Raw genomic sequence first — 10475 nt, 5'->3', positions numbered from 1 at the left:
TCAATACATTTATCGATATCAAAATATGTATACATGCAGTCAAAAAAAAAAAAAAATTAAAATGTGTGCGTGACCTTGCCCTTCCATGTGCAGAAGGGTCACAAACTAATTTGTCAGTTTTTGGTCTACAGACTTGAAACTTAATATATAAGATATTCGGACCTGTGGAATAAATTCGATTTGGTTTTTAGTTGATAAAAATAGCGACCATATGGATCAAAATTACAAAGAATTAGAACCAGGCTGGCATAAGTCGATTAAACATGTTACTTCTATGCGTGCATGTGCATAAATAACTTTTTAAAAAAATTTTAAAAAATAAGGCTGTGAAAGGTATAAAGTATTTGTGTATCGACTTAGCTCAGCTAGTAACAAATAATGCTGGAGAGCTATGTTTTGGTTTCGATTCTTGCTGATGGCACCCTAGGTTGTTTTTTTTTTTTTTTTTTTTTTTTTTTTTTTTTTTTTTTTTTTTATAACTTTTGAAATCACTACTATATGTTGGGTACAATATGATAATCAATAGTATTGACTCCATAGTAATAAATACAAAGTCTGCATAAATTAAAATATAATAATTAGATATTTTACGACCGGGCAACGTCAGGCGTCTTACTAACAGTAGATGCATTTCTACAAACTTACTTGTATATGTTTATACGCATACTCTTTTATAAGATGTTTTTGTGTAAACAAAAAATTAATAGAAAAGGATTTACATTCCCTTCGCCAATGTAAATTTGGATGAAAGTTGAACAGATCTAATTTACAGGTTTCTGAATGAAATTCTTTTATTATGGTCCCTGTATGATTGCCTGTTACATATTACTTAGCAGTAAAAAAAAAAAAAAAAAAAGAAAATATATATAAACTCTCCCTCTCCTTCTGTCCTATGCTCATCTAAGCACAATCGTTAATTAGTATAATTATGCCACTTTTAAAGGTGATGATAACGATGATCATGATGATGATGACGATGACGAAGACGAGGATGTCTTAATAACCCAAGAATCTCAATCGACCTTCTTCCACAATGATGTTATCTTCAAATTTTTACAAGGTAAAGTGTTTGAATTTACTTTCATTATATTAGACCATCATTCACGAAATCATAATGACACGAATACATAAAGATCATTTGGATTATTCGGACCGCTCTTCTCCTCTTCAATGTTAGCCACACAATATTTCATCCGCTGTAACCTCCGACCTTCTTGTCCAACCCGGGGAATCATGTACTCTAACTGAACCCTTTTATTTAATCCACATGGATCTTTGGCACAACGGATAAAGTGCTAATTAATCAGTTCTAAATGAAAGTTTGAGGAGGGTGGGGTTATGGTTCATTCAATAAGTGCAGGCGATATTGAAAGCGTGCATAAGAATTTTTAAAGACTTCTACCTTTTAATCCATGGATTAATTAAATCAAGGGTTTAGTTTAAAATTGTTATAGATTCCAGACTTGGACAAGACACACCGGAAGGTCAGAGATTACATTGGGTGAAATGTTGTGAGGATAATGTCCGAGATGAGGACGCTATTCTGAATAATACAAATTATCAATCATTTAAAAAAAATCTGAAACGTATATATGCAAGCATGTTGGATAAAAAACAGTGGATAGTTGTTTTTTTTTTTTTGTTTGTTTTTTTTTTTTATGAGGGTGGGATAATTTTACTTGCTATACTGGTTGGACCATATAAATTATTTCCATAATTTTTTTTTCTTTTCTCAATGTCTGAATTGTCCCTCTCTTTGTTAACTTGATATCTTTGCCTGCCGTGGACGTAACTATATTAATTATGATTTAAAGATAGTTTTCTCTTTAATAGTTAAAATTTCTCTCCAGTTAAGTATTTTTTTTTTTTTTTTTTTTTTTTGTAAAGATTAATAAAAGACTAGTTGAACAGACCTGGGTATGACCTAAAGTGCTTCATTGAATTTCAGAGCTTTGGCGAGGTGTGTGGAATTAACCCTTAGTTACCACCAGGTTTGTGAAATCGTAAGGTATATATAATCTGACTCTAGCTCCTAGAATTCCAAAATATCAGACTCCCCCCCCCCTCTCTCTCGCTAAAGTATTCCAAAACATTAGACGCCCCTCCCCACTCTCTCTCTCTAAAGTATTCCAATTCTTAAGATAAGTTAAGCTTTTAAAATTCTTATGACTTCATTCCAAATCCCCATGACTCTGCCACTCTGGTCATCGCTATGCTTGAATCAACTCTGACCTAGATTCGTAGTACATGTTTGGGGGCCCTCATCGATTGAATTGAAAGAATAATCATACACAGAAGATAAGTATAAACATAAAATAACTGACAACAGTTGACATTCAGTGCAAACCGGCTAACCTGAAAAATGAACAAATATTCAATTTCTGAAATTATTGAATTACTTTGCATGGACGAGTTCATTATTTCAAGTAGGAGTAACAGGTAATAACAATTGTACTAACATTGGAGCATGGCTGTTATGTAGATAGGCATGACCTGGATCACCACTTCTTTTAATCTACCCCCCCCCCTCCTCCAATATTGCTTTTCCCTAAAACTCCATTCATGAACACTCGGCACAGATTCGTTTCTGCTGAATATTAATTGAAAATGCAAATATGCATAGTTTGAATATTAGAATTCTAATTTGACTTTACTCTTTATATTTAAAATTTTCCAATATTCACCCTGTGACTTATAAAATTGATTTTTTTTTTCTTTTTTTTTTTTCTTTTTAATCTAACCCTATTTACTGTCCAAATGCCTCGTTTTTTTTTTTTTTTTTTTTAATCTAACCCTATTTACTGTCCAAACAGCCTCGTTTTGAATCTGGAAGAGGAGGGGGGCGTATTAAAAATGTCTTAATTTTCTTTTTATTAATTTTGAAGAAAAAATTTTGTTCCAACATAAAATGCAAAGCAAAATATTCTGCAAACATTTGATTAAAGATTAAACTGACCAAAACTATCCGTCATTTTTAGTCAAACATGCTTGAATAAAAAAATGTCTTAAAAATGCACGAATGTATTTGAAATGACCTTGTTTGAAAAATTGTTTCATGTTTTTTGTTATTGCTTATATTTTTTTTTTTTTTTCCAAATTTTTCATATATAAAGGAAACTTCCAGGAATCCCAAACTTCTTAAAGGGGAACTCCTATAAGATCCCCTTTAGAGCATTATGAATATTTAACTTTCTTACCGAAGTTGAACATCTGTATGGTCTGATAACTAAACTGCATTTGTGCAGAAATTTTTGATTTTACTGAGAACAAAACCATGCAAGTCTGTTTCGCAGACAACATTCTAGGTGGACCGATTGACAGTTTCCTGCATTCTAATCCTTGACATGCATTTCCTTCCTGGGCAAGCTGCAAGGAACATTCAGGTTCCAAGTTAGTTTGATCCGGAAAAGGTTGATTTTCACCCTAATATGCCAGATCAGTGATTCTCAACCTTTTTTTTTATATTTGGCAGCGGAAAATTGACGTTTTTAAATTTTGGCAGCAGATCTTGCACAAAAAATATCTTTGAGTCATAAAGACTTTTTGAAATAAAATAATGAAAAGCAAAGATTATATAATGAGAATTTTTATTCACATGAATCAGCGAATTCTGTATTCAGTAGCTAGTATAGAATAATAAGCACCTATTATAATAGTTAATCGTCCCATCACTAATATAACTTATGATAAAAAGCTTGCTTATTAGCATGTGCGGAACATTTAGATTCCAGAAATTCGATAAATTTGAATTGAGCGGTGTCCTCATGATTAAGAAATTGAAATAAAATGGCTTCTTGCTATTATCTCTTCGCAGCACACCAGTAGGTGTATCGGAATTTTTGACACCCCTAACACGAAACTGCAAATAAAATATAAAAAACTCGTAATTTCTCTTTTAAAGGTGGATTGTTTATTTTCTTTATGGATTATACTTCCAAAATAAACTATTAAAGTTGTATAAAAAGTAATAGAAATATTTTTTAAAAAATAGTAATGAAATTAATTGAATGTTACGAGTTCAGTATTTTTCAATTTTTAAACTTTAAAAACCTATCAAAATTTTTCTATTGATTCTATTTTTACGATATTTTCAGAGTCAATGTGAAATTTTATGCTCTTTCCAATAAACCGAATATAATATTTTAGACAAACGTTTTTTTTTTTGTTTTTTTTAATTCACGCCCCCCATTTTCAAATGTCTATTAAAAAGTAAATAATTAATTTATGTACCAATGTTTTATATATCACAAATTGAAGATAAAAGATCAATAAATAATATGATCAAATTTAAAAACAAAAAAAAGGAGTGTTTTTTAGAAATTTACCTGTAAAGTCCGAAGTTTAAAACCTTTTATAAAAAAAACCCACGTTGTTTGTTTTTGTGTTTTTTTTTTTTTTTTTAAATGAAACCTTGGTCCTTGCTCCTTTTAATTGGAAAAAGAAATTAGGGCTTGAATGACATTTTTCGAGGAGTTATAAGCTTCGAAAGATGGCGGGTGGAATTATTCAATAGTTTTCACGAAATTTCTGACACTGCTAGCACACCAGTAACCAATACATGTCCCACTGGTTGGGAACCATTGCATTACAGCTTTTCAGATGTTTTTAATCATCAAAAACTGACGCCCTCCTTCTCTTGTGACTCTTCTCTTTAGAATGAGAAAACCTTAATTTTACAATTAAGACTAAAACTATGAACAATCCATAGGAGTTAGGTGACTTTTGTTTCATTAAAGAATAACTTTCAGTTCCTTTCCCCTCACTTTCTCTTAATTCTTACTTTGTTAGTTGAAATTATTTGTTTAGGAAAATAGGCATGTATTTTACTTTGTCTTCAAATTCAAACACAAAGGGGCCTCCTGGTGGGGAAAGTCCATCTCAACTCAATTTTGGGTGTTTCTTTAAATTTTTTTTTTTTTCAACCACTGGTGTATTACATCCCTGCATCCACCATTGATATTGGTAGTTGGATTTTACAAGAGTTTGAACTCTTGCAAGACATGTGTACAGATTTCTTTTTTTAATCCGTATCCGTCAGGGTATTATATATATATATATATATATATATATATACAAAAACAAAATCTAAAAAAATATTTTGTAATTCCTTATATATATATATATATATATATATATATATATATATATATATATATATGTGCTTCAGTTTAATGTTTAGATTAATGTTGGGATGATTAATTTGAATCTGGAATCTGAAAAATGGGTGAAAAAAAAAAAAAAAAAAAATGAATAAGTCTAAAAATCAAATATTCAAACTAAAATCTATAACTCCTTCCCCTTGCATCTCCCAAGCATATTTTGACATTTGCAAAATATATACACATTACATAGTAAAATGATTCCGATACAATTACAGATTCCGATTCTTTGTAAATCTCTAAATGCTTAAAACTAGTTTTTGTTCCTGATTATCGTAAAAACTCTTAAGCAATGCAGATTTTTTTTTTCTCAAACGTAAAAAAAAAAAAAACTCTTGTGTGGAAGATGATCTTTAGATTTTCGTTTTATTGGTTACTACCAATCAAGTATTTATTGTTATATTACTGTTACTACCAGCAGTGGAAGAGTTTGCTTGAAACAAAATCAAATAAAAGAGAAAAGAATTGTTTTTGGCATCGGTAAATAGGCACAAATTTATCCAATGCCGATTCCTATTAATCGTGCCAACACTAATATATATATATGTGTGTGTGTGGGCGTATGACAAAATTCTATATTCCAAATGTCAATATGTTAACGATCTTACCGTTTATTTCTTTAAGTACTTTGACATGCACAATTCTTGACAACACCTGTTTCGTGGTGCAGAATCATTTGTGCAATTATGTTAATTTTTTAAGTTATTCTGCCCTTAACTCCTCAGAAGAAAAAGGAACTAATCTATTCAAATGAATATGGGCATGATGATAAAAATCCGAAAGTTGGAAGAGAAGTTGCCGTCGTTTTTCAATGTGTTACACCAGCTTTTGAATCGATAATTGTATTGAATTCAGAATGGAAGCATTAATTGTTGCAGGGCAATGGGGAAATTTTTATTGAAATTAATATCTAAATTCTAACTTCAATCAAACCATTTTTCTACACATTTTTGTTAATAACTTTCATAGCTCAAACATTTGTGAACAAATCAGTTTAATGATAAAATCAGTTATCATCTGCTTTTTGCTTAAAAAAGTTGTATTACTATTACTACTACTACATCCTGTTTAAAGTAGATGTATTACTTCCCTTTGCTCTAGGATATGCCTATTCTTAAGGGGGGGGGGCGGCAAACAATTAAGATTAAAATGGCTGACTTGGTTTATCTATTATATTCATTAAGCAAAAGTAATTTCTTACTTGAATTAAAGTTTAACAGTAAAAAAATTAGGTATTATGGGCATTTAGTGCTTAAGATATATATATATATATATATATATATATTTGATTGGTTTGTGGTCGGTTGGAGGATTTCTTAATTCTGTGTGCGCGCGCGCGTGTGAGCCTAAGTTTAAAATAGATTTAATGTGACTTTCACCCCTCCATCCTCGCTCACGTGCCCTCCCCCACCCCCCTCGAAGGTAATGATGGGAATATGAATTGTATTGTTAAAGGTTTCGTCATTATTCTTTGTAAGGCAGCTTTTATTGAATATTTGTTCTCTCTGGTTTGAGAAGGTGGTAGCAGTAGGGCATTTAGTACAAACGAAGGCAGATTTTATTTTAGTTTGTTATCCAAATATACCTCCCAATGAGAACGGTTATATATATAATAATAAATAAATGGGCGACTTTCTAAGAAAAACACCGGTTCTCCGAGGTGGCGGCATTTAAACTTAATATCGTTTTAAAAAAATCAACAAGAAGACCGTGTGTGTGTGTGTGTGTGTGTGTATATATATATATATATATATATATATATATAACTTTCAATTGACATTATACATCAGTTTGATAGTATCTAGGTGTAGATTCTGTGAAGTGGCATAGGAATATTTTATGGAGTAATTCAGTTCAATTTTCTCTCATTGTAGTGAGTTTATATATATATATATATATATTCTTAGTGTCATACCCTTGCGAGTAGTTGAGCATGCTCTACTCCTAAACTGGCCCTGTCGGTGGGGCATTAGAATACATCGACTGCCCTCCTGCAGAGAGTAAAAGTCCCTCAATGGGGGTCTTGGATATGACCTTAAACTATATCCAGTGCTGAGGCCCCAGCTTGCGGGCTTTGGGGAGTGTGGAGCCACCCTTTAATTACCATTGCTCCCAGGTTCACTCTGACCCGGAGTGGTAGTACCTGTTAGGGTTCCAACTATGGGTTAAATAGAAACCGACTTGAAAACAACAAATATATTCTATGAAAAATTTTTTTCTTCAAAATCTTTGGATTCGGCATTAAATAACCCGAAAAGGGTTGATATGCCGTAAAACAACCAACCAAAATCTATTCCTAAACTACTAAATTAAATACTATATTTATAATTGCATGTTTTTATTTGGCCGTAACCAGTTTTGTGGAAGTTTAGATGGCCCAATAAGAATTTGGAAGCAAATTCGTTTTTTTTTTCTCAATAATATTATAACATTAAGATCTTTTAAAAGCTAGACAAATCGATATTTGAGTCGAACTGAACCCTTTACTTTTTCCTCTCCGTGTTTATTGCTCAAGCTCGTCTTTTGCTTGCGTTTTTTCTAAAAAAAAAAAAAAAAAAAAAAAAAAAAAAAACTTATTCCGGCTAGAAATTATAAAAAACTGGGGACATTTTTCTTTGCTGACCTAACAAGCCGATGCTTTGCCCCCCCCCCCCACTTCCCTGTTTATCTCATCTATGAAACAAACACTACATGAGTTTACATTCTAATTATTTACTCGGGTTGTCTCGTGACAGTCTTCCTCTTTGTATAATATACGCAGTGGATTATGAATGCCTACAAATATATTTACTGCGAAGTAAACATTTATTCCTGGAGGATGCAATATTTGGTAATATGGGCTTTTGTAGATTGAACAGGCATCATGGCTGACCGATTGGATGTCATGTGGAAACTTTAAATTGTGAAATGCGGGTATAGGAATGAAATGCGTTTTAATAATACAATACGTGAAATAAAGTACATGAAATGCAATTAAAAATATTTAAATGAACGAATCTCTTTTGAAAGATTTAGGTAATAAATTATTGAAAAAAATGAAATGAACGAATCACTTAAAAGATTTTGGTAAAAAAATTATTTGAAAAAGAGAAGACGCCAAAAAAGTGTATTTCTTTATTTTTATTATTTACTTGCCTGGGTGCCCGGGTGTTTGGAAGTGTGTGTTGACCCCCCCCCCAATGGTAGTAAGTTGACAGGCTCGAACCCATGCCGCAGAGGGGGGGGCGTGACGTCTTTGCCATTACGTCCATTGCTAAACCGGAAGTGCAAAGGTTTAAATTAAGGCTAGTCAGTTGAGAAAAGGGGATGACTTTCGAAAATATCGGCCAAAAAAGCGACCCTCTCCTTGTAGAAAAGTGCCTAGTTGAGGGTGAAGGAATTAATGTTTTTAGCAATTTTTTTTTTGATATTTGTCGTCCGAAGGGTCAAGCTTCAAAACCATACCGATTTCGTGAAAATCCGTTGCCTCTGTCGAAAGTTTTAGGCAGACATACAAACATACATACTTTTAAACACAGGTGAGATTTATATAAGACTAGCGGGAGCTACCCGGCGCTGCTCGGATGTTTGGAGGTGTGTGTGGGTTTCGGTGAATCAAAACTCCGGGGGGGGGGGGGTTAAAATAATAATAAAAAAAAAGTTTTGGTAGGTGAGTACGAGGATTGAACCCGAACTCTTCAGGCAAAGTTGGAAATAAGTGTGAAAAAAAAATGCGACATTAACCACTGGGCCACCGCGACATACTAACGGAAAGACGTTTGAATTTATTTAATTACTTAGAATTTGCAGGTGCACGTTTTAATGACTTAGTGAGGTCAACTTTGACTGCGGGGTAGTATTTTATTTAATGCGGGGAACGCTTTTTTTATTTTTATTTTCCCAAGATGTTGGGTGGGGTGGGGGGGAACCAGCTCCCCTTGTCCAAATTGAATAGCAATTGTCTGATATAAGGAAAATATTTCCACATTGATCAAAGCTGATTGCTTTCGGACATTTCTGGCGATCGAGACCGGAAAAATACCGCCAGAATTAATGTCGTTTTTATTATATGAAAAAGCCTAATCCACATGTGGCAAGCGAAAACTGTTGGATATTTATCTTCTCGAAGTCGAGCAAATTAAATAGACAGGCGACCTCCGTTGTTAACTCATAGATATTATGATTTATATGTGATATAAAATGTTTTAAGAAGTTGTGAGCCGACCGACCGCTTCTCTGAAAAAAAGCCTTTCTTGGACATAAACAAAAAGCGAACATACATACATACATACATACATACATACATACACACCTTTTCGCTTTTATATGTATAGATTTATTTTCTTTGTGTCAAAAGCTATTAAGCCTCTTGATGTATGAAACTAAAATATGCCACTTCAATGTTAAAAATTAGCCTACGTTAGAGATGGATAGAATAATACCCAGAAAACAGCAATTATTCCCCTTTGTCAGAAACGTCGCTCATAAAATGTGAGGATTAAAAGACCAAATAAGGGAAGTGAGTCGTGAGTAGGGCTAGGACAACAGAATGTTATCTTTTTGACTCTTTAGTATACATCTAACACAGACAACTGAGAACCGCAACAGCGCAACACTGTATATAAAAAAACATATCAACGGATATGTACTAGAGTCAAAACCACAAAAAGAATATTCTGTTGTCATAGTCCCTAGTCATGAGGCTGCTGGAAGTAAAGCAATAGAATACTTTATTTTCATAAATATTTTACTGTGTCTTCCTTTGAATGTCGGTCCTTGATATGACCTTAAACTGTGAGGCCCCAGCAGAAGTTTTTCAAATCTAGTAAGTCTTGTATTATCTACCAAACTCTGTCCATTCCCACAGTGTTGTATCTCTGTACCTGTTTTTCAAGTAACTTAATGGAATATGAACTGATGAACTAATTGCACTTGTGCCCCCCTCCCCGATTTAAATACCCTCAACTAACTTGACACGGGCAAAATCCCATCCCTTCTTCACTGTAATTGTCTTTAGATGCCGGAAAGCTTTCTTTTCTAAGTTTCTCGACTTAAACTGCGAGACTTTCGAATTTCCTTCCTGTTTCCATTGACTGTACCAAGTTGCAGAAATTTAAATGTAATGCGAACCGACATTTTGCTACTAAACTCCCTACATTAGTGAAGGAGAAATACTTCTTGATCGAGGGATTTTTTTTTTTCCTTCTACAATCCAATATTTTTTTAATATTTATTTATCCCCCCCCCCTCCCCGAAGAGAGGGCTGAAGCTTTTAATCTCGGTCCTCTGGAGAAGCTAAGTAATTAAGGATTTGCTCTTTGACCTCTTCGTGACATA

The 10475-nt window shown here is 33.1% G+C and overlaps 1 protein-coding gene across 3 annotated transcripts in view; it reads left to right on the top strand.

Moving 5' to 3' along the window:
- LOC145245812 (SMAD family member 6-like) overlaps positions 1–10475 on the top strand; it is a 188152-nt gene that overhangs the window by 60769 nt on the left and 116908 nt on the right. For 2 of the 3 annotated variants that reach the window (XM_080107460.1, XM_080107461.1), the window contains one exon: positions 944–1060. The exons of the other annotated variant lie outside the window; for it this stretch is intronic. In XM_080107460.1, coding sequence (XP_079963586.1) covers positions 944–1060 — 117 coding nt within the window. The remainder of the gene's footprint in view (positions 1–943; positions 1061–10475) is intronic. 3 annotated transcript variants of the gene reach the window in all.

This window comes from Euprymna scolopes, chromosome 23 (genome assembly GCF_053919585.1).
Source record: "Euprymna scolopes isolate OS-2025 chromosome 23, ASM5391958v1, whole genome shotgun sequence".
NCBI classification, from domain to species: Eukaryota; Metazoa; Mollusca; class Cephalopoda; order Sepiida; family Sepiolidae; genus Euprymna; species Euprymna scolopes.
The sequence above is the reverse complement of the archived record's forward strand: the minus strand, read 5'-3'. Positions and strand labels throughout refer to the sequence as shown.